The sequence below is a fragment of the Apus apus genome, chromosome 7, assembly GCF_020740795.1.
Source record: "Apus apus isolate bApuApu2 chromosome 7, bApuApu2.pri.cur, whole genome shotgun sequence".
Classification (NCBI taxonomy): Eukaryota; Metazoa; Chordata; class Aves; order Apodiformes; family Apodidae; genus Apus; species Apus apus.
This window is the reverse complement of record NC_067288.1, coordinates 6,541,951-6,566,885: the sequence shown is the minus strand read 5'-3', so window position 1 is coordinate 6,566,885 and position 24,935 is coordinate 6,541,951. Positions and strand designations below refer to the sequence as shown.

General features: G+C 42.1%; 2 protein-coding genes across 8 annotated transcripts in view; one reads left to right on the top strand and one right to left on the bottom strand.

Moving 5' to 3' along the window:
• The window catches only part of NOTCH2 (notch receptor 2), an 85,155-nt gene that overhangs the window by 7,940 nt on the left and 52,280 nt on the right, over positions 1-24,935 (top strand). For all 7 annotated transcript variants that reach the window (XR_007890071.1, XM_051625258.1, XM_051625259.1 and 4 more), the window contains exons 2-5: positions 1,692-1,773; positions 11,664-11,923; positions 12,612-12,947; positions 19,341-19,463. Coding sequence is in view for 6 of the 7 variants with exons in the window: in XM_051625258.1 (XP_051481218.1) it covers positions 1,692-1,773; positions 11,664-11,923; positions 12,612-12,947; positions 19,341-19,463 (801 nt within the window). In the remaining variant the exon portion in view is untranslated. The remainder of the gene's footprint in view (positions 1-1,691; positions 1,774-11,663; positions 11,924-12,611; positions 12,948-19,340; positions 19,464-24,935) is intronic.
• MTA1 (metastasis associated 1) overlaps positions 1-24,935 on the bottom strand; it is a 240,216-nt gene that overhangs the window by 192,445 nt on the left and 22,836 nt on the right. The window lies entirely within an intron of this gene.

Here is a 24,935-nt window from a genome sequence, read left to right as displayed (position 1 = left end):
ACGTTGCTGTTAAATGTGATGAAAAATTGTCAGACAGGTGCAAATCAGTGTAAGTGTTTTTGGCCGCTGTAGGGGGGAATGCCATGCAAAATCTGTGTTAATATTTCTGTCGCTTAGTAACCCTGACCTCAGGGGTTATCTGAGAGGGGCTCAGAGTGGAATTTTGTTCATTTCCTGAGAGCTAAGCAGTGCCATCCAAGTGCCTCCTTTAACAGGCATACTCGCACTGTGGGAAATATTGATAATTTTCCTGGGCAACTGGGATTAATTTAACTGTGTTCTCTATAGGGATTGCAAGCGTGAAATACTCCTCTGGTACCTTGTAGTGCACGTGTCCTCTTTACGTGCACCAGGGTTATTGAGAAATAACACTTCAAGCCCTGGATAGCAGTAACTGGAGTCTGTTCCAAGTTGTCTAATTGCTGGATCAAATTTGGGCAGGGAGAGCTTAGTGGAACTGATGAATTAACTCCTCTGTTTCTGAGCACCATTCCTTAGTCACCAGCATATAAACTTTTGTGCTGGTTTGGATCAGTTTTCACTGATGCCTCTTGCTGAGTTTGTATTGAAAATTTAATACTTCTTGAAGAAAGGAAAACCATCCTTAAAACAACAACAAAAAAAAGTGCCATCTGCCCTACAGCAGCTGGTACACAAGTGGGCAGTTTAGGTGGTTGGATGTTATTGATGCCTCTAGGTGCCTTTAACTGAGATTGGCTAAGTGCTTTCCCAAACGCAGTAAGGGATGAGGTGGGATCCAGAAAGGCATGGATGTGTGTGTGTTTAGAGGCCAGGAGATAGAACTGGAGGCTGGGAAGAGGTTGTGACTTCTGGGTGTGTGAGTAAGTTTAGGCTAGGACCCAGATCTTTTGTTCTCAGAACCTCATCCACTGGTTCAGTGCCATTCACATGCCAGGCTGTGGTCTAGGTGAACTGGCTAAATTTTTGTGATTCTAGAGTGCCCTCTGCTTTTGCAGGGTTTCCATTAGTTCTCCTGATTCTGGTCACTTCAAAAATAGTCACAGTGTGCTGCTTCAGGTCCCCATGAAGAGACAGGCTCATGGCAGAGCTGGAGCTGATGTGTTGCTTCCATCAGAACAGGCCTCACTAGAGCTTGAAGCAGGCCTGGATAAAACCTGACCAGCCCTGGACTGTATCATACCTAATGCCTATTTTAAAACATAGTAACTATCAAGAGAAATGTTCAGTAGGTGAGCTTATGAGGGACAGATGCCCCTATTTCAGTGCAAGGTGTCCCTAGAAAAGGAAAAAAATTGAGACAAAAGTGTTGTGGAAGAAGGCTTAGGGGGTAGTTACCTCTTGTTTCAGAGAATTTCAGTCCAGACTTTTGATCAGAAAGTAGTAATTGGTGACACTTAACCCAAAATGCACAAGTACTGACATGGCTGTCTTTGTAGCTGGCTGAAACTACTGCATGCTTTACTTTGAAAATACAGGTAAAAGAAATTTTGGAAACATTTAGTTGCTTGATGAACAAATCTTTATTCTTCTTTCAGTCTGGCTCTTCTTTGATGCTGCCAGAGATTAAATTAAACTATGCGATAGTGTCTTTGTTTTTGTTCCAGTCATATAACGTTTTCTGCTATAAGATTTTCATTCCCCAGAATATGTTAATGAAGCTTTGACTTGACATGTATGGCTACTGATTTGACTGTTTTTTTTTCTTTCAGCTTTGCAGTGTATGGATGATTCCAAGCCTTGTGTCAATGAGGGAAAGTGCATTCCATATCAAAATGGTACAGGATATTGCAAGTAAGTAGGTTTAATTTCTAATCAACTCAATTGCTAGTCCTCTTATGTAGGGTCCTAGCCACGAAGAAAATGTGAATTGGTAAGATAATCTTATTGGGTGCATTCAGTGTAACAGTTTTAGTGGAGTTGGTGCTTCTTGTTAATTCATTAGTTCTTCTGTGCTAACTTTTCATAACATAAGAAAATCTGGAGTTCAGATTTTTGGGTTTGGATCTTGTCAGTTTGATTTCTTTGCACTAGTTTGGGAAATGAAGCCAGAAGAGGTAAACTCTGTACCTTGTTACCTGACCCACAAATTAAGTTAGAACTTCTTTCTCCTTACTTCCCTTACTTTCTAGAGCATCAGCCCCAAATTAAATATTTCTAGGAGGTTTTTCAGAACGACTCTGCACTTTGAAGCGTGCCAACTCCACATGCTGGAGAGCAAGTAACATGTGGGAGTTGCAAAAAACAAACCCACATTTGTCTTTATTACCTAAATGATTTTGGTAAATGTTGGCACCCATCTTCAAGGCTGCCTTCACTTTGCTGCTGTGTGGAAAGAAAGCTGATCAGCAGGAGCTATGGCAGAGTGTGTCATGTTTGGAGAATATCACAGCGATTTCAATGCAGTTCACCTTTCAAACTGCAGGATTTAGAATTTTTTTTTTTAATTAAGTGATACTTTACAAAGAGAGAAATCCTTTTTGTTAGGGTTTGTTTACTGTATCTGCAGTAAATGGATTATTTTCTAAGCCTTATTTACTTCATCAGTGCAAGTTGTGCCACTTCCGAGCATGCTAAATCCTTCTTTTCTTAATTATAATGTTCTTGAAATATTAGTGAATTGTGTCTTGTTGGTTTAGCTTGGCTAACACACAGCTCTGTTTTTCACCCTTTTCTACGTATCTATCTGCCCTAGACATAATCTTTAGTTCTTTCTGTTAATGTAGTATACAAAGTTCAATATACTTAAGTTGCACCTGTGGCACACTAAGTGGAAATCATAATCTAATTTGAGGTTCTTCTCAGTTTCAAATCAATACCTGGTGTGCAGAAAGGCCATAGAAAGGCAAATATGTAACTTGTTACTCCCTGGTTTTTGTTTTGTTTTCAAAATTTTAACTGTTGAGTAAAAGACTGCTTCCTAGTCTTTCCCTTTCCATGGCTTTATGTTGCTGTCTACAGAAACAAGCTGCCCTCCTGAAAAGAAACCTGGAGCTTTTCCTGCTTTTCACCTGTATTTTGAGACTGAAACAAGAAATTGTGTGATGGTAGGGCTTTCTGATGTGTACTTAAGCACAATAGTCTGGAGCCAAAGTATGTGGGTCATGATGAAAGTAATTAGCAAGACTGGTGTTAATGTTGGTGCCTCCCTAAGGATGTTTTCTCCAACTTGCATGTTCATCTTAACCATGTCTTAGACTGTAAAAAAAATTTTTTAGAAAAATTTGTTGGTTCATGCTGTTGACTTCTGTTCTGTGTAGTGGAGTACAGATCTTGACACATATCCCTTACCACAATGGCAGCTTTAACAACTCTTATGTATTTTTAGTGCACAGAGTTATTTATAATTCTAATGTTGCCTTCTTCCTTTTTGTTCAAAGTCTTCTTGCAGGTCTTAAGCCAACCCCTCCTTCAAGTAACAGCTTGGTCCCTTTGCAGGTGCTGGAGTAACTGGAAAGGCCAATAGAAACCTGTATACAGAGATTACTATTTGTCTGTCTTCTGGTTCTGGCTCAAGAATTATTTTTTTCAGAAAGGAAGGAAAAAAATAGCAAAAAACCCTCAACTGGGGAGTCTCTACCTTTAGCAGACTGCTTCTTAGCATCCTGTTTTGGTTTTAACTATTTTTTTTTTCTGCACTATGAGGAACTCTGAATAGGGGAAGTCTCTCCCTGGTGTAGTAACCTAAAGGACTTTCTGATTTTTTGATGCCTGTAAGAATAGAAATGTTTCGTTTAGGAAACTGTACTTATTACTAAAGCAAGTAGCTTGGCTTCTAGCTGTGCAGGATCCCTTGCTGATTAGCTAAACCTCCACCCCTTCCACTTTTTTCAAATTTTCTGCAGTACTTCCTCTGCTGGGCAATAAGTTGTTCTAATAGGCTCTCTTCCTCTTTCTGTACCTCCTCTCGGCCAAGTTGTTCTAGCGTGTGGTCAGTCCACCTAGTTAATCTTGCTGTCTGTAAGAAACAAATGAACTGCTGAGGGAGAACCTGCATCAGAGATAATAATTATACCTGATGAATAAGACATGAGTAACGTAAGCACTGATAAGCAAAACATCTAGCCTAGGTATTTGGCAAAGCAGCAAGTGACAGCTTAGTGCTGAAACAGCTTTCTTTGTCAGAAAATCCTGTAGCGTTTACTCCATTAAAAGAGAGAGCTGGTTTTCTGCTAAGAAGCCTTTATTCTTGTGCATCTGGCTTCTGTTATGGGAACAGCAATTGTGACCCTTGTAAGGAAATCAGAGTTGGATCTCTATCAGATTGCTCTTGTGAGCACCCTCTAAGTAGCTCCGTTCCCTTGGTGACGCTGCTGGCCCATGGCTCTCAGTTTGTGGCACTGTTTGATAGAATTACTGCCCTTCTTTGACCTTGATTTTATATTTAGAAAATTACGCATTCCTGTGTTTGTGTCTTCCAAGGTCAGAATTTTTGTTTGAGAGATCTTTCCACGGCCATCCCATGGCAGCATGGTGGGGACACAGACATTTTTTCAAGGAATGTGGGTGCATCTGCAGTAGCAGTATAAAGGGGACCTGTCATTCCAAGCTTTCTGGGTCCTGCTTTGACAAAAGGCAGTTTCAGTTTGGGGGTCTGGTGTTGGGTTGCACTGAGGTGGGCTTTTTTTTTTTTTTCCTTGTCATGGGGTATTTTTTTTTTCTCCCTCAAAGCATCTCTAAGCAGCCTTTTGCACATTCAGGTGTTAAGAATGAAGGTGTCTTCTTGCATATTCTCATATCCAGCAGAGAAGTAGGATGCCAGTTGCTTGCTGCTTAATGCTAATTGTGAAAATCACAGGAAAACCCTTTCTCATCTCCCTGCTGGTAGATGGGCTGGGAAAGTAGCAGGAGGAGGAGTCTGGGGGACAGTCCTGCTAACTTGCAGTGTTTCTGCAGTTGCAGGCAGGCTGAGGAGGTGTGGGCACAGGGAGCTGTTTCAAGGGCAAGCAGTATAGAGATTTTTGGCTACACTGCCTGCTGTTTTCTGAGTGTGAGTCTCCTCTGCTGCAGGTGGATGCAGGGCTGGGCAGTCCCTCTGTGCTTGGAGTGGGGCAGGGCCCTGAAGTGCAGAGGATCTTGTTTCCCCACCTTTGGCAACGGTGGCCTCTCCCAGCTTCCCTGTGCCCTGGTGACAGGGAGCAGAAGCAAGACTGTACCAGGGAGAGAAGCAGAAGTGAGAAGGAATTGAGTTGTCATAGGGGTGCTCCAGGTTTTAGGGAGGAAAATGGGCCTTGCTATTTCTCATGCTTTATGGGTTTTTAAGAATGGGGTTTTTGACCTTAGTCTTGTTGCACATTGTGTGTCCAGAAGGCATATTGTTACCTCTCTATGAACCAAAGTACTGCTTTGACTCTAGTGTCTCTTGTTGGGCCTTGATTATTAAAAAAATAAGTAATATTAGGAAAAAAGAAACCATTACAGGGGCAACTATGGCTTGTTTTTGGTGCTTAGTCAAAAGTGGAGACTGCTGAAGTTGGCTGAGTCCAAAACGACAGTCTTCTTCAGCACAACCTTTCATGCTCAAAGCTGTCAGGATCTGTGCAGCTTTGTGTGCTTCTTTACCTCTTCAGTGTTTTTCTCACCCTGTGCAGAAGCTTGTGCACACTTTTACATTGCAAAGGACAGTTTTAACCTCTTATCTGCAGAGTGGCAACAGGAGGACCTCAAAGCAGCAACATCTGTCCCAGTTCTAGCCCCTGGTAACTGCAACCCTCTTGTCAGGTTTTTGACCTGCCTTTCTTTCCAGCTGGATCTTCATAAATGAATTTTAACTTGGATTGAAGAAGACTTTTGGGGCTGAAGACAAGATCCTAGACTGCAGAACTGCTTCTCAAACTGCAGCAGATATCTTCTCAGGGTCTATCTTGAGAGACTAGTTGCTTCCAGACCAGTGAATGGGGAATACCCATAGGAGACCTTGTAGCAGGATGAGGTCTGAGAGTTTTCCATAAGAGGTTAAATGTAAAAGTTGAAAAGTTGTCCATTTCTGAGAATTGGCTGCCCTTTCCTGTTTCATTCTGTCTCCTTTCAGCAGTTAAAGGAGACCCTAGAGACCAGGGCAGAGGAAAAATGGGAGAGTACACACACTTTTAGCTACAGATCTGGGAACAGAGTGGTGATTTGAGTTGCTCCATCAACATTTTCTATGGTGGTTTGCCTGTGCAGACCAAAAGCTGCTCATAGCTCCGATGGTCAGAAAATGCTGAACTAAACCTTGCCCGTTCAGACTTGGGTTGCTGTCAGTCCATGGTATACTGTGGAAAAGCTTTCTGTGGACTAGAAACAATTGCTGTGTACCGCTTTAAACGTGGAACAGGGAGGCTGTCCCATCCCATAGTTTGCATTCAAAGTATGACGCATAAATGGGAGCCTTGAGACATGGGAAGCAGCGTTTGTAAAGCTAACCAGAGAATCCTGTTCTCCCTCCTGAGAGGAGGTGTAGGTGTGGGAGTCAGAACCCGGCAGCCAGAGGGAAGTCTGGTTAAAATCTGTAGCAAAATAACATTGAGACCCTTCTCACGTTAGTCATCAGACTGCATTTTTTTGCTCCCCCCCAACCCCCCCTCTGCTGTCGAAGCATCTTCCAATCAAAGTGAAGGGAGTGTTGGGTTGAGGAGGGGAAGAAGCAAGACTACTAGGAAGTTTTTCCCTTTGCCTTTTAAATTAAAACCAGCTGCTTCCTTCTGTGCATCTCCAGATGATATCACTGGGCCAGAATAGGAAACTCCCATGAAAAATCAAACATCTGGAAGACTGGTTAAAACAGTCTATAAGGTGCATTTGAAGAAACTGTCCTATGAATGTACCCAAGCAAATACAGTACAGCTGATGAGTTTTTTTCCAAGAGGCCAGACATGTTTTCCAGAAGTCTTTTGAAAGCAAGAGAGAACTAAGTATTTGGAGGCAACTTCAATATAGTTTTGTGGCAGAAGAGCCAAAAATGCAGCTTTTGTGAGTCTTCTACTTTCACTTTGTAGCCTTAGGTTGTTAGAGTGAATGCAGCTCTGTGGATACTTCAGATTTGGATAAATACCTTCATTTTGGATTTACGTCTCTTGTTTAGTTCCATGAGAGCCTGAGCTAAGGCAAATGCAGGCTGGAGCTGAAAAGAAAGAGGAAAAAAAAAATGGGCTGAGCTCTGACTAAAGTATTTGTGCTGGAAAGTAGCCCAGAGAGAGTAAAGGAGAAGCTTTAATTAGAAGCAGCTGCATAGCTGATGCAGCCCACAGGACATTTTCCCATTTCAAACTCTCTAGCTTTCAGAAATCATGATTTGAATTAAGTTGTATGTGAAATTTGTTCTTAAAAGATTAAATTCCTGCTGAAGTAGGTTAAGAGACCTCATGTGCTTCCATAAAGTGCCAGAAAAAACTTTATCTTCCTGTTTCTGTTTCTGAGTGTTAGATGGAAAACTGAGGAGAAACAGTGGCCTTTATTTGGAAAAGATTCAGTTTCCTGTTCTGAGCATGTCATTTGGAGCTGACACAAGCTGCTACAATTTTAAGCTGCTCTGTAGACAAGTGCCATATTTTTTTGTTGTTGTTGTTCTCCTAAAGAGCAGCTTGGGATGAGAGCAGCACAAGGGTGGTGGGAAGCTGGAGTTGCTGTTGGGGATAATCATATCCTCTAAAGAGGTCTGGACTTAGACCCCGCTTTTTGAGTGTTTGTCTCTATTTTTAGAAAAACAATGTGGTGCCCAACATGAATCAGGGGCAAATATTTGCAGTTTTGTCTACACCAACATTTAGAACTAAATTACTAGTATTTGTGCCTAGAAATGTTGATGACAGGGGACATGGTTGAAAATCTGGACTGTAGGTTTTTTGTTCTTTAACGTTCAGAAATGATTGCACTGAATTGCTGTAGAGAAAAACTCCCTAACTGTGTGACCAAGTGCTTCTCTAGGAGAAGGACAAAATGGTGGGTACAAGGACTGTATACCTGACTTAACATCTTTCCCCAGGCAGGCACCTTTCCTCTGGCATATTCTGCAAGGCTTTGTCCTTCCAAATATAAAGAGCTAAAGTTAAAAGAGCTTCTGCTGTTCCCTTCTGGAGTGCACCCTCATGTTTTTCTGATTAGCCTCAGAAGATACCAGAACAAGCCTAGTCTTGGAGCTCTCTTCAACTTTGTACCAGAACATTTGTGTACAAAATGCTGGGCCATTTGTGGGAGATGGTTGCTAATGTCATCTTGGAGCATAGGTCTCAGCTTTCCTTCTAAATCATATCAGTAATACTCTTGATCAGTGTTTAGGATCCCTCCTCCCTGTTAGCTAGGGGCAACAGTGAAGTGCACCTTCCAGTGTCCCTGAGTGTTGGGAGGTAGGAGAGCAGGTGTTATTTTGGTGGTTTCTTGGCTTGTGGACAAAAAACGGGATGTTCCTCTAGACTTTTCATTTGATTTTACAGCCTTTCAATGAAAAAAATCACTTTAGGATTTATCTTTAAGTGTGCTTTGGTTTATTTTGTTGTTGTTGGAGTGGTGAGTGGTGTTGTAGGGTCTCTTGTTTGCCTCATGAGATTTCCTAGGTGGGGTTCTGTGAAGTTCTGGTTTGTTGCTCTTTCTTTCATGGTGCAGAGAACTACAAGTGCATTGGCCTATGCCTGCTGCTGTTAGTCCGAGGAGCCTGGTGTACTGCTGACACTGAAGGCGGTCAAGCTGCCAAACCCTCCTCTCATGGGTGGCGGTGAAACCAGAAGAAATCCCTGCAATGGAGTTTTGTAAGCCTTCTGGGACTGAAGTTCAATTTGACTTTACACGTTCATCAGCTGCATATAGATGTTGAGAAACATGATTTAATTGTAGTTACCCAGACAGTCTCTGAGCAGAGCTAGCCAGTGCACCGTGTGCAGGCTTGAATGCCGTGGGAGTCGAGCAGTCCTCCAACTTCTGGCACAGCTGTCTTTGCTGGGTGCCAGATTTCTATGTGATCAAGCTCCTACACAGCTGTGCTGTAGCCCGCTGGTGTTTGGACTGATTTCTCACCCGTATCAAGGAGGGAGTTAGGATGTTAGAAGTCTATAGAACTGGTGTGATTTAGTCCCAAATTTCCTGACGATTGCCTCTTGTGTGGGGTGGCAGGGGCTCACACTGAGCGACAGCCTTCAGCTGTTCTACCAGGGATGGCACAAGAGGCAGGGAGTAGTTTGCAAATGGTATGGTCTCAGGAGTTGCTTTCTGTAACTTTATTAATCCTGCCTTGCCCTGCAAAAACTCTTTCATGTCTGTTCTTGGCTCTGAAATTGAAAGCATTAAGGAATGGTGAAAGGAGCCTAATTTGGGTGTGGGGAATGGTAAATTACGATTATGCACATCTATTATATGACTTTCCTGCATCAGACATACAGCTAAAGCTAGTTAATAAATTTTAACATGAGAAAAAACAGTTGTGGTCATCTAGTAATGACCCCTTGCGTAACTGGGATAATAAGCTCTCAGAATAGCTGTGTTTGAACTAGCGTGCATACTCTCTCTGAAACAGCCAATCCTGCTGTTCTTTTAAACAAGCATGAGTGATGGAGAAATTCCACTGCAACCTTAAATACGTTGTTCCAGTAGTTTCTCTCCACTGCTGAGAGACTGTCTATAAGCCTGGGTCTGAAAATGCCCTATTTCTAATTTGAATTTATCTAGCTTGAACTTCTAACTGCTCAGTGCTGTTGTCACTGTACTTTCTAGATGGGGACTTTATGTTAACTCTGGGTTTCTTTGTGGGTACTTGGAGCTTTTGATTAACTGTCTCCCTCGCTTTTCCCTTTGATTAGTAGACTGAGCCACCTGAGCTTTTTGTTGTGTCAAGAGTTTTCTATTAATCATTGTTGTTGTCTTCTTTGAATTTGTTTTGGCTCTTCCCTTTTAAAGGGCAGACACCAGAACTGATGTAGTGGTCCAGTAATGGTGCCATGTAAGTATCAGGTGTAGCGTAACCTCATTTACTCCTACTTGATACTTGCTGTTTGTACAACTAAAATATCCCTGTCCAAACTGTCATGCTAGGAATTCCTGTTCAGCTGACTGTTGGAAGCCCCCAGAACAAGTTTGCCTGTCCCAGCTCAGTCTCCTGTTTTGGGGACCATGCTGTAGATGTGTTTTGTTTCTAGATGTGTAACATCTCGGCACTTAAAGCGCACTTTGCATGGTGACTGCCTTGTTAAGCAGTGTTACTCCTCTCTATCCAGAACTTGAGTTCTCTCTTACCTGTGTGTTTGAGCAGCATTAATGTTTTCCATTGTTACTCATTGATAGGAGTGTTGACTAGCTTAGGAACAGAGGCAGATCTCTGTAGTAGTATTCAGACTACAACAAGGCTCATGACCGATCCTTGATTTTTAAGATAAATTTTAAAGCCTCTTCACTTAGGTGGTAGCTTTTAAGCATGAGGAAAAGGCAGTTTATTTAGTGTCACATTCTTGGTTTGGGTCTAGCTAGAGACTTTGTGTGTTTCCTTGTGTATCCAAAGGGAATTCTCTCCCTTTGGATTTGGCTCATTGATTTAATAATTGCACCTATCCTGATGTGGAACAAAGCAGTTAATGTTCACATCTGAATTTTTTGCAGTGAAATACATTGTTCTCTCAGTGTGTATGTGTGTGTGTCTCGGGTTACTTACCAGTTAAAGCACGCAGCTGTGCACTGTAGAAAAAACTGCAAGTGGACAGTCCTGTTCTGTGTGTTAGGTGTTATTTGTATCCAGCATATACTCTTTCAGCTTTCTGCTACCTAAAAAAAGCAAATGGATCTGCAGGTAACACAAAGATGGGGTTTGCAGGGTTTCTTGCCTGGGTCCTGTATTGCTGAAAGTTAAATGGAAAATTCATAGTACAAAGGCCAGTTCAAAGATGGATTACAGCTGACAAGTGTAGTCAGACTGTATTGACATAAGTTTAGGTTAGAGAGAAATAACTGCAATTATTCTGCGATCACAGAGCTTTGTATAAAATATTACCCTAGCTGCAGATAGCGTGTGTGTACTCGTTTTTCTGTGGGAGACAGAGGAACGACGACCTTGTCGTTCGGGTGCTAACCAGGGGCGTGGGAGACCTGACTTCAGGGCTTGCACTGCTCGCCGAGTGCAGGCTTCAGCATGTCACAGTCCCAGATGCACTTATTAACATGAAGATAACAGAGTATTCCTGTCTCACGGGAGTGTTCTGGAGGAAAAATCTGCTACAGATCTTCAGGCCCGCAGACACTGCATTTGTACAAGGTTTATAGACACATGGGAAGATGGAGAATACCTCATGGTAATGCCTGTTACTGAAACGGCTTCATTTCCTTCTCAAAACAAATGCTTATTAGAGTGTGAGTAAGTGCAAGGAATTAATTGTTACTCAGCAGTTCTTTACCACTTAAGCTTTTACTGAAGTTTTGAAGGGAAGTTCGAGAAGACGTTTCTGCATTTGATGTAACTAACTCTGATTGTATGTGACATTTATTTATTTATTTATTTTGTAATGAGCCATTTCACAATCAGAACTTGAGTTTCCAGTGGTCTTGTTCGGGACAGTCCCAGAGGAAGGCCCTGTTACATCTATGACGTTAGCATTTTGGACTGCTAGTGTTGACACTAATTATGGCAAATTCCAAGACTTGCTCTGCTGATGGGACTTAATTCCTGGTATCTTCCCAGAACAGCAAGGCTTCAGGTATGTGTGCCACGAGTAATTTCTTCTCTGTTGCAGGTGTCGAGAAGGCTTTCTTGGAGACTACTGTCAGTACAGAAACCCCTGCGAAAGCAATACCTGTAAGAATGGGGGAACTTGTGAAACCACATCTCTGATAGGAAAGCCTACCTGCAAATGTGCTCCAGGGTTCACGGGAGAGGATTGTCAATACTCAGAATCTCACCTCTGCTATGTGTCCCAGCCCTGCCTGAACGGAGGAACTTGTCATCCCCACGGCCAGGAAACGTATGAGTGTGTCTGTCCTCCAGGTTACACAGGTGGGGTTCTGCCTTTGTGCCTTCAGACTCCCTTCTCTGTGAATTACTTCTTCCTGGGATGTTCTGGGGTGGTTGTCATGAGCTTACAAACGTACTAGCTCCAGCACAGGAAATGAGAAGAAGTCTAAGTGACTTCATGACCAAAAAAAGCATTGGGGGGGGGGGGGGGGAGGGGGGGGGGAGGGAGTCAAAACTTCCTACCCTTTACACGCAAGCAGAAAAACATTTAGATCTAGCGGGTTGATCCATATGGGAAAACTGATTGCAGCAGCTACTCTGGAGTGGCTGTTGCACTTCAAGTTCAGTCTACCTTCCAGAAAAACAAATGAAGGAAATTTGGCCAGCATAATCTTTCTATGGGAAAACTATAATTGGGTGCCTGAGGGGAAGCATGGAAGCTCACTTCTTTCATTCTTGAATAGAACATAGAAGAAGAGTTACTGTCAGTGTGTAGCATGATTTAAGATCATGGGTTATTTTTATAAATCACAACATTCTCTATTACTTTGTACTGTAACCAGCAAATTGATTTTTAAGTCCAAATATAATACCATAAAATGCAGGCATAAATTTTCCTGTCATAATTTTAAGATTTAGCACACCAATCATTTTGTGATAGCATGAAGGGAATAGTATTTTCCTTAGAGATAACTTGTTATTAATGGAGTGCTCTGTCTTACTCCTATAGGAAAGGATTGCCAGTGGATCGATGCCTGTACGTCTCAGCCTTGTGCCAATGGAAGTACATGTACTGTATCTGGAAATAAGTTCTCCTGCCTCTGTCTGTCTGGCTACACTGGCCAGAAGTGCGAGATAGATGTGAATGAATGTGCCACACCAGGCCTCTGTCAGCATGGTGGGACCTGTGTCAATTTGCCCGGCTCATACCGGTGCCAGTGCAAGCCAGGCTATACGGGGCATCGCTGCGAGAGCCTCTATGTGCCGTGCTTCCCTTCACCCTGTATGAATGGAGGAACTTGTCACCAAACAAGTGACTTCACCTTTGAGTGCAACTGTCTGCCAGGTAAATGATGCCGCTTCAAAGCGCTTGGTTTTGTAGTCGTGTCACTGCATTCCTGTCTCTGTTCTTCTGAGAACTCCTCTTGGAGTTTTTGTGTGATGCTAGGGAATTGTAAGGTTGAAGGGAGAAATCTCAACCAAGCAGAAAGCTCTGCTGGGATGTTAATTTCTGAGAGTCAGGATTTCATAATGTGGAAGGGAAGAAAGAAGAAGGCTAGAAATTGCACACTTGTTTGGAAACCAAGTAGAGGCAGATAATCAAATAGGTAAGACCAGGTAGGTTCAAGGAGATTAGAGTGGTTATCTTCTGATGCCTGTTTGGAATGCCAAATTCCATGAGCATGAACCCCTACAAATACATGGGTTTGTGTCATTAAAGGCCACAGTGTTTAAATGAAGGTGAACGTTTATAATCTCCCTTGTCAGTCTTTACTCTTAAAACATAGTACTTTCTATTCCCTTTTTCTCCTCCAATTCCTGCAAATCTTACAAGATATCATTTCCAACTCACCACACCCTGTTTGTCCTGTGATACCTCCAGATAAATTATGCTTGTTTGTTTTCTGATGCTGTTAGCCACCCTGAGTTCATCCACAGCAGGGGTGATGTACTTATTCAGGATCATGGGCTGTAGTGGTTTTGTGTGTCAAGCTGGGCTCCAGTCACCAAGGCACCTCTCTCTAAAAATGACCATGTGTCACCTGGTTGGGACCTTGGTGGTCTCATCCTGCCCTGCTCCTCCTGATCCATTTGTCTTTGTATATCAGGTTCTTTTTAGGCTGATATGTTTTTACTGAGTAATTCAGTCCATGGGAAACTGATTGTTTGGAAATGCTTTTGACTAGACTTCCTACTTAAGTGTATTGCAGTTTGGCACATGAACACTTGCTGTGTGGTAATCTAGAAAAGTAAACTCTCTTCCCTTAAGCATTTCTCTGTTATTATTTATGTGGAAGAGAGTAGCTGCCATATACTATTTAGGATGAATGTAAAGTGACTGCGTTCTCATGAGGATCCTCTGGAGTCATAGATCTGTGTGGAAAGAGAATGTAGAACTTGACTTGTGAGGAATATTCTCTTTTTGGAGACCTTTGTCTTGAAGTGTTGGTTCCAATGAGCTTAAATGTACATTGCCAAACTTAGCTAGTGCCTGCATTGTAACCTCCTGGGTTGTCTGAGCAGGCATGTGACTTTGAAGAATTTAGGAAAGTTAATCTTAAAATAGAAGGATGTATCAGATTTATTTTTGTGTGAAAGCAAGCATTTCTAGCTATGCTTGAAGAAACAGTGCTTGTGCAGTACACAGAGTCTTTGAAAATGCCATATCTTAACTAAAAGTTGCTCTCAGGGAATTTATTGCTTTCTTGCTGTGCATCTTTTAAAAAGGAAATTGTAAACCAAGTAGCTCTGGGTTAACAGGCTTAGTCTGACATTCAGAATTTTCTTAGATCTGTTTAGAGAGTTTTAAGATTTCATGCAGGAGCATTGTGGTGGGAGGAAGAGGAGAGGAAGATGAAGTTTGAAGGACTTGATTCTGTGTGAAGCTGATAAGACAGTTTGCTTTCATGACTTGCAGGGGCACAAGACTGGGTAGGAGCACATTTTCCCTTAGACAAATGTGTGGGCTGGCTAAACTATGGTCAGGAAATGAAAATGTGATTACTATAGTAACAGTTACACACCCACACTGCTCACACACGTTTTGGATTATTTGCTGCTTTTTTGGACTTGTTACACAACGTATATGGTGGGGGTGAGTTAATACAGCTTTGAGAGCCTTCACTTCTTTATTTCCTGTATTTGTTTAAGTTGGCCATGTTGTTTTTCTAGCTTTCTTTTTTTTTTTTTTTTAAACTAGTCATTTGGAAAACAGCAAAAAAAGAGGTCGGAGAGGCCAAAATGCTTGCATTAAACTCTTTGATAAAGGCAAGGCACTCCGCCATTTCTTCTCCCTTACAGTCAAGTATGCAGCAACACATTTCTGAAATGCTGCAAAAGGTTCTCTCTGGGAAGGAAAGGTCAACAGAGTGAAGAGAAGTGGTGGTCTGTTACACCCAGGGAAGATGTGAACAAGGCCTGGTCATCTGGAAGAGAGTGCCAAGAATATGGACTTGAAATTCCTCTTCAGACGCCTTCTCTTGAATTGGAGCAATGCCGATGATATTGTGACTATAAATGGAATTGCTCTGGCCCTTCCTTCTGGACTGCCTTAGGATGTTACCATAGCTCAGTGCTATGGGTGTAGAGGCAGGAGACAATTACCTCTTGAACTGCTGGAATGGTTTTTGACATGATTTTGCCTCTTGTGAGCTGTGAAACTGCTTTGAAGAAACTGATAGTGCCCAAACAGCAATTTAAACATAATTAGGTCACTCCTGGACTGGCCCCACAATCCGTTCTTGTTTCCTGTAGATGTTTTCATCTTTGCTTTGCAGTGAATTCTGTTAGTTGTAAATATAGGTATATGAGAATGAGAGCTTGAAAACATGGAAAAATTCTACAAACCGGAGTAAAACATCACAGTAGCTTTTTCTACAGTAGTGTGAGTACTGTTTATCCACAGTGTAGTCAAGCTGCTATTTTAAATTCTCAGGTTCCCATTTTATTTGTGGATTTACACAAACAAATCTTACATTAGTTAATTCATGAAGTTGTGTATTAGAAGAGGTCAGCGTTTGGTGGCAAATGTTAAGTGAGGAGTTACATGTACTGTCAGTATTACATCTGTATGAAGGTAACTTCTATCCACCTAGTGTAATATATTTTCCTCTGGGCTTTGATTTAGATAAGATTGTAGACAAGTGAGCATGTTGGGTCAATCATAACAAATAGTTGTAGTAAAAAAAACCAAAACTACTTTGAAAGAGGTTTAACCTGAAGCATTAGGAACTCCTTTAAATATAAGAATGAGCTCGTAGTTATAAATATTTGACAAAAAAGGAGCTCATTTGGCAACTAACCTTTAATGGAATGTTAAACAAGTCAATAGAGGAAGTTCTTAGCTGGGAAAGTGATTATTCATTGTTATCCATCAAAATAATTACCCATTAACTAAGATAAGGACCCTAGGGAATTCCAAGGGCTTGTTCAGGAAATGATCTGTCAGGCTGGAGCAGGCTGTTTATGAGAGCTGGAACACTTCCTGGGAAGAGGAAGTAACCTCACGCCAGTTCCTAGCGGGGAGCATCATCCACCGGCTCTGACACACACTGCATTCCCGCTGGTGGGGAGACCCCGCTTGCTGGGATGTAGAGATGAGCTGCTTCCTGTGGGGTGGGAGGTTCTGCAGGTGGCAGGCTTGGAGCACCTGACGTGTGTGCCTCTCTGCTCTGGTAGAGCTGGCTCTCTTCATGTGGAGTGTCCCTTCTCACCTCTCACCCTCTCACCTGTCAAGAAGCTGAGCTGTTGGAGTTGCATGCAGGCAACTGCTGCTGGGCACCTGACACCCAGAAACTTATTCTGTGCTAAAATGATGCAGGTAAGATTTAGCACTCTGTGTCCAGATCGATAATTTCCTGTCATCAGGCCCTAAAAATCTGGTATTGTTTCCCACCTCCATGCATACTTGGTTCTGCAGAAGTTCTCTGAGGTGACATTTATAGGTTGAAAAAAGGCAAAGGGTTAAGTGTTGTAGGGAACTGGATATAGTGCTCTGGAATGAGCTGGAGATTTCAAATGACATAAGAGTAAAGTTATCTACTTGTATTCCTTTGTGTACTAGAGGAGGAACAACATGCTGTTAGCAGTGGGAACACTTTCCCCCTTGAGGCTTTCATTCCTTAGTTTGCTGTGCTTGGAGATAGGGAGCAAAAGTCAGGGTATATATTGCAAACTGTCCTCTTGGAGGGAGAAAGCAAAGGACAACATGCAAGTCCCAGCACGGGGTGGGGAAGGACAGGAAGCAGTGTCAGGTGTCCAAATACATCAAAACAGTGAACTCTCTGGCTTTCTGGAAAAGAGTCAGGTTATTTAAGTGCAAAATCAGATCCTGGGACCCAGCTTAATAAAAGCTCCCGTGTCTCAGAGCAACTTTGTCATCCTCAAACGTAAGTGTATTGGTCCAAGCAACCATGACTGTGAAGGACCGGGTTTACGAATGAAAACTAAACTTCACTGGGACAGTTTTACTTACAAATTAAGCAGACTGCAATATTGTGGTGTAAGCTCAACTTGAAGGGAACAACAAATCATGCCTTTACAGCTTTTAGATGTTCTGAAACTAGGCCAAAGTTGTTCTTCAGAGTAAGACAAAATTTAAAGGGAATTTGGGAGCTGGGAAGTTACCAAAAAGGAAACTTCTGTTTTCTTCAGCTGTGCACTCAAAATAGTTTCATCTTCACCATTTCAACCCTTCCCAGTTCCCTTTCCCTTGGAAATGTATTTTGACTGAGCACGCTTGGCAGTGTGCCATTTCTCTTGAACCTTTTACTATATCACTTTTTTTTTTTTGTAAGCTCTTTGTTTCTATTCTACTGTCACTAGTATCCTACACCTTTTCATGTGGGATTTTGCATGAGATGCCTGAGGATCAGCTCTTGGACGGTAACATAGCTGCTTAAAATGTGACAATGTACAAGGGCTTGGTGAGGTTTTAGTATTGGGGTGATTTCCATGTTTTTTTATTATTATTTAAAATCATTGGGCCACTTTCAGCTGCTGTGCAGTACCCTGAGACATTTTTAAATAAATGCCTGCTGCCAGGAGTTTATTTACTAGAAGGTAGGGTAGGTATTCCAGCTGAAAGGGTAAGAGCTTAAACCTTTCGAGTTTGTGGTTCTGGATGCATTTTTCCATGCTGGCATGAATGCTATCTGTGGTCAGTGGGATGATTCTCCTTAAGCTGAAAAGCAAGCTGATAGGACATCCCTGTCATGCATGGTAGCTTTATACAGTTTTAAATATAGTGTTCTGATACTCGTATTCCTTGATAGTTGTTCCTTAGCACCTTTTGCTAGGACAGCACTGCTGTGATGATTGGGATTGAGACTAACCATGGTATATCTCCTCTTCATTTTAACCTTCCCTACTGCCATGAAATTTGCAGGATTTTGGGTGAAGATGAGAAGGGCTTTGAAGAGAGAGGGTAATAATGCAGGCCTTCTTTCTTTTTTTTCTTAATATCAAGTAGCTCTTACCCTGCTGATGAATGCTAATGCACTTGATACAGCTTAGGGAAAGTACTCTATTTCTGACTCTTACCTGTAGTGTCTGAGAAGTTCAAGAGATAGTAATGCATATGGACCATCTCAAATCTCTGGAGAGTAGGGGTAGTCTGGACAAGCTTCTTCAGAGCTTTGCATGCTGTCTCTTCTGCCACACAGCACGATCTGTGTTGGACCAGATGTTGCTCACAAGGCCTGTGTGACTTTGATGCAGATGTTATGGAAGTGTCTGGAACAGGGCATCAAAAGTAGAGGGGTTAAAGCATAGTTTTGCATGACAGAACTGTCTCGTGTTAATATTACATTCCAAAGCAGTGAAGAGGCAGAGCTGGTGGTTTAAATTAACGCATGTGTTCTGGAATAATTTACTTCATCCACATTATCATGCATCCACTTGTACTTTGATAAATAGCGCTCTCTCACCCAACATAAATGGCAAGTTTATTTAATGAAGCATGAAATAAATCAGCAGGATGGTAAATTAAGGAGAAGATAGATTATTGATAACTCCCTTCCCAAATATCCCCACTTCTCCTAATTTAAAGGAGAGGGAAATCTAGCAAGGATATTTTGCCAGCGTGGCTATGTTCATTAGGGCCTTGGACTTTTTTCACTGGGGAAGGTGTCTGGTTTCTTCTGCTTTTCAGTGAGGGCTTAGTGTGTAAGCATCGCTTGGGAGGTGGCTGATTTGTTGAGTGACTGACTTATCTAACACTGAAGAAGGCCAAATCAGGAATTTGGAAGCTCATTTTCAAAGCATAGAAGGTCTTTCTTTGACGTAGCCAAGGCGTATGAACTACGTTGAGGTATTAATGAAGTGAACACCAGGCACTTTTTTTTTGCCATGGGAAAAACTTGTCCTGGGTGGTGCTCTAACTGCTGCTTTGTGGGCAGTGCGGGGTTTACCTCATAGTAAACTTAATCTTTTGGTCTTCACTTTGTTTGCTTTGAATGACAGTGCTCATAAGTCACAGAAAAAATACCCTTGTCTTTCTGGTGGTGAAAACATATTTGGCCATTTACGTACAGTGGTAGTGTTCTAGCCATGTAATCTGACCTGCATGCTATCAGCAGAGGCATTCGGTGAAGTCTCTGCTCAGTGTCCTACACTGTGGTTCATCAGGATTAGGTTAACAGGGCAAGGGTTTAAGAAGTGAGGAAGCTGCATGAAGGGTGAATTGTCTTCACAGGAGGCTGGAAGCCCATTTCAGTGTGCTGTATTTCTGCTTTTCCAGGTTTCGAGGGCAGCGTCTGTGGACACAATGTTGACGACTGCCCAAATCACAACTGCCAGAATGGGGGTATATGTGTGGACGGGGTGAACACGTACAATTGTCGCTGCCCACCACAATGGACAGGTATGTACTATGGAAAACACTCCTGGATGGGCTGGGCATACTTAACAGGAATTAAATGCAGGACTTCTGGCCTTCACCCAGCGTGCAGCTGGAGTTGTATGCGACTGAATACAGCTCACATCTGTGACTTGTTCTGCAGTCTGGGGGAGAGATGTCAGTGGAACCCTTAAAAGAAAATTGTTTGCATCAAAGCCACCACAATGGAGGGCAATTTCCCATTGCATCAGGCATTATTACAGGCTTATGTGCAGATGGGTTTGACAGGGACCGTGATTCTTGAGCCGTGATGCAGTGCGACTGTCGGAGTTGCGCTTCTGCTTGTGTGGATGACTTTGTAAGAGGGTATGTGCTTTACAAAAGCACAAAACATGTTTTTGCTGTTAGGGGTGCATGCCATTAACGGTGCTTTGCTGGTACATCTTGGGGATATTTTTTAGCCTGAGAGAACAAACCCCATGTAGATAATAGTGATGCTGCTGAAGAACAGGGAAAATCTGAAAGAAAAGGTGGGAGAAACGGACAGAAGAGATGTATGAGTGGGAAGCTTATGTTTTTGTTACTATTATTTTCTTTGTGTGTGACTGATTTTTATCTGGAGCTCTCTGACTAGCAAAGCTACTTTTGCTTCACAAATGAATCTGCTTGAATCTGTAGGGGAAATAAGTGTGAGTTTCGAGAAAGTGTTATGCATGATGTAAGGAAGCGGCTTACAGGAAATTCAGTGTCATCTGTAGTCACAAAATGTCTCCATACCTCAAAAATAAACAAATACCTCCGGTTTGGGGGGGGGGGGTATTTTTTTTTTGAGTCACACTAGTCATTCTTAGCTGGCACACTTTTTCAGCTGAGTATAGTTTTGCCCTTCTTTCAAAAGCATAGGTAAAAAAAACAGCCCTACAACTGGAAAACGGAGGTATAGATACAATTTGCATTTTTCTTTTGATAAATTAGATCAGGGTACTTGTTTTGGAGCTGATCTTGAACTAGCTCCTTGGGGTCTAATGAACCTTTAGTGCATTTTTCTCTGTATCTGGAAAATGCTATGTTTGAAACCAGAACTTCTGTAGTAATTGGTGGTTCAGACAAATGCACTGTGAGGAGTCAGACTACTAGAGAACAGAGGTTTCATACTGTTCTAGCTTTTTTCCTCAGAGACCATAATTCTCATTATAAACAAGTTGTCATTAACTGCAAAGGAGGCTGCCAGTTAAGCACCCTCATTAACTTAAAATAGTTACATATTTTTAAATGAAGTTACAGCCACATAAGAGTGAAATGCACCACTGTTTGCATAGCTCTTTGAAACTAGGTGTAAAAAGAGAAAATTAGTCCTCCCGTTAATGAGCAAGTACACTTCCATACTGCTTCTGTATGTCCTCCAAGTCTGCAGAAAGTAAAACGTGCAAAGGAAAATGTGAAGGGAGCTTGGGTGTGGAGCCAACAACACTTCAGTGACTCCTAAAATCTTGCTCCACGTTGTCGAAATTATAAACCTTGTTATGGCTTCTAGCATCTGTCAGTCATAAATTAATCTCAGGCTTATTCCTGAAGCACAGAGGATATGATGGATCGAGTGTGTACAGTGTGAGTATATAATCTACAAGGGATTATTTTGTTTAGTAGAGTCATTGTAAACTTAGCTTGGCTTACAGGATTTGGGTGGATGGCTGCTGTCAACTAGGGATGACTTCTGCAGCTTGTCTGGAAGAGACTTTGGTGGAAATAGGCTGTGATTCTGTTTGGTTTTGTGGTAGATTGTCTTTCTGATTAACCACTGAAGTTCTGTGCAATGCAGTTGTTGTGGTTCCCTCTCAGAACCTCTTGCAGGCTCTGACTAGCATTGGGAATAATCGTTAAACTTGTGTTATGACCTAACCCTGTGCCATCTTCTTTCTGTGTGAACAGTCTCCCGTAAATAGCTTGTGTGCATGAAGGATGCTTTGCTTCCTGAAACCCTGGAAAGAGAGAGGAGCTCCCAAAGCCTTCTGTTCACATGGCTTTCTAAAACAATTTAATGGAATAGGATTTCTGGGAATTCCCTTTGTTTATGATGAAGTTGGCTTATCAGCACAGCAGTGGTTTTAGGTGATGGCTTTTTAAGGCCACTTTCTAGACTTTCTAGACTTCAAGAATCAGGTCCGTTTGGAAGTAAAATTGATCTCACTGTTTAGGAAAGGGCAGCCTGGCTGTCTGAACAATGAACGTTAGAGCCTTTGGGGAACTGATCTCTCGTGTCTGAAATGAATAGTGACAGTTTTGGTGTTCAAACTGAACCATGAGCAACTTCAGAAGTAGCTATGCATGTTCATATTGGCATATGTTTGACACCTGTTGGGCAGTAGCTCTGTGCCTCCACAAGATGCCTTAGTGGTAGCTGTTCCACTGCAGTGTAGCCACTGATCTGAGTGTCTCTGGAGGCTGAAGGCTCGTGTTGGCAATGGCGGGCTGTGTTTACATCTTTCTCTAGGTTGCTTTGCTTGAAAGTCTACACAGTGAAAAGCTCTTGGCAAGCTGGCCTTCAAAGATTCATTTTTTTGTAACTGTAATGTTATTTTTGCCCAATAAAGATGTGTGCGAGTGATGTCCTGTGATGCCCCCGAGTCCTGTCCAGCTCCACAGTCATCAAAGCCACGTGGCGTGAGTGGACAAATGTCTTGCAAGTCACCTGAATGCCCCTTGTTCTAATGAGGTCCTGTAGCTCAGCTCAGCAGTGACCTTGCTCTGTTCCATCGTCTCAGTAGCATTTTCTTAAAAGAAGCTTATTTCTCTGAACGGACTTCCATTCCTTTCCTGCATTTTCATTTAGAGACCAAGAAGGTTCAGGATATCAGTACATGTTCAGCTTGGAGACAGGAGTGTGATGCTGAGGCAAGGTGCAAAATAAGGAGGGTAGATGGAGGACTGCTATGATAGTTCGGAGAGAGACATGATTTTTTTTTATTTTCAAGATTAAACTGCAGCCAATGCTGACAGGAGTAATTACTATTAAAAAAAAAGTTACTCGTCTGTAAGGAAATGTTAAGTGCAGGTCCATCCTTTGCACAAACATGGTTTATAACATGGTAAATGATCTCCAAGGCAAGTGAATTGGGGAGAGCTGAGCAAACATCTCTTTTGGAGTCTGTCATGATAAATGCTTATAGCCCAACAGGGTGGAACTGTGAGAGTGAACACTTCAGGAAATCAAAAGCTTCTAATGAGACCTTGAGGTTAGAGGACATTGTGTGCTGCTATAAAAACAAAGACATGATACTGTGTGGAATTAAAAAAAGACACAAACCTGCGTTTTTGTAAGTAGATGTCAGCCAAAACCAAAAGGTTGTTACATTTTCTAAAACTACTTAAGAGTGTAGATGTGCTGTCTTCATAACAGTTCTTCTGCAGTCTCTTCTTTCAGATACTTATTTGTCAAGTAATCAGGGAGCTGCTTGCAATTTTAATTTTTGTTTAATCTTCTTGCTATGGATGATGATCTAATGCCTTCATTAATACAGTTTGTGCTTCGTGGCACAGAGAAATAAATTCCTTTCCTGGCCAAAAAAATCAAGAAGCTGCACTGCATCTGATGAATAGTTTTGTGTAAAGTAATATTGAAAGCATCCTTTACTGAAACAAAATCTGTCCTGATTCCTTTTGGTAACCATCTGCCCCTTGTAATTCACTGACAGGTGGTAGGCTGGACTATGTAACTATGCATTTTATTTTTTGTATTTTTTCTGTTTGCTACTAGAATCTAGGCTTTGAGAGACTGTTTGTTTTCAGGCTGATTTCCTACTCTTCAAACAGAGCTTACTGCTCCTTTTTTGTTGAAGTGTGTGCCTTCTCTTTCTCATTTTGCTGCTTTTTCCGGAAAGATGGAATCTTGCCTTTCAGAAACAATGAGGAGAAATTCCTGCTGTCACTAATGTTTTTGTCACCTTCAAAGTTCTTGTATTTCATATGGCTATAATGATTGCCAGCCTCATAAATTTGTAACTGGCAAGACAATCTTGGATGTGTTTTGGGGAAACTGCCGCAGATCTTTCCTGTTGCTGAATGTTAACTGATTTCTTTGTTTGTTTGTTTAAGGATGGCTTTATCCTGTCCCAGGCTGAATCCTTTGTTAGAGCCAGTGTTTGTTGGGTCCTTTCAAGGCACAGTGTTGCAGATGTGTAATAAAACTCACCTTTTCTTGGAAACAGATAAGGATGTTTTTGTTAAAGACTGAAGTCTATTCCACTGTGCATGGCAAGCTAGATAATTTGGTGTGTTTTAAGTGTCATTTGAGTTGAGATTAGCCAAAAATCCTGGCTTGTGTCACTGCCACATGAAGATTCTGCTTTATGCTGCTGTTCTGCAGTGTTTAAACCAGGCTGATGGGCACTGCTGTCTGAGGAGGAAGGTGTCTTCACCTCCTCTGCCTGCTCCCAGCCACCCTTCCCCTGAGCTGGCTCTGGTATTTCTTGGAGTATACCACTTTAACTCACTAATCTAGTAAAAAATCCTGTTCAGCTGCTTTTGCTTTTTTTTTTTTTCCCCCCCCTGCTTTGTGTGGGACCAGGAATTAAAATTCACAGAGCAGTCTCATGGGTGAGTGGATGCAGAGGAAGCAATGGCAGTCTGGGGCTGTAAAGTTGCCTGGAAGGTTAGAGTGTCCTTCCACAGGACATGGTGAAACCATCTGAGGACTTAAAGGCTTCTCAGTTGTTCCAAACTACAGTTCATATAAAGACTTTGTTTAAAATGCACCTGTTTACTCTGTTGATCTAAGCTACGCAGCTTTGTGTCGAGAAAGATGACTTGGAGAATTTGAGTACTAAAGTGATTAACAATATGAAATGCTGTAAATGCTTTTGTTTTTCCTGGCTGAGAAGGACTCCTGCTTTGCTGTGGAAAGTTGGCAGTGTTTCAGAGGATCATCATGAAACTGTGATTTGCCCAAACCACCTTTCAGAAATGGCACACAGCAGAGATTAAGATTCGTATCGTCCATTGGGTGAAGTCCTTTGCATGGTTTGCTCCTGGAGTGCTGCATCAGGAGTGGTGGGATCAGTCTCTGGGTTTGGGGTTTACACTGTGGCCACATTCAAGGGGGTTTTGGAAAACCTGCATTGTAGTGCTTCAGTTGTAGCCTTGGTCTGCTTGCCTCCTTTTATTATTTCTACCCTTGTGGCTGGGAAGGCGAGACTCCCTTGGCAGTTGTATTTATTTTGGCTTTGTTTTCTTCTGAAAAGGGGGCTCTGGTGAACTGTATATTGTAAATTCTAGGAGACCTTTGTCTCAAGGGAAGCACAGTGTGCTAACAGCTGACTCCACCAAATAACTCCAGCGTTAGGAGGTAGCTTAAGAAGCAAATGTTTGTCTTGAGCAGAAAAGCTCTTCAGGCTGCAGGGCTGTGCTTTTTAATTAAAATAGCTGTTAGCTTGGTCATATGCTCTTTAACACTAGCACAAGGGTTACTTTTTCTGCAAAGCTTTAGGCAGGAATCTTCAA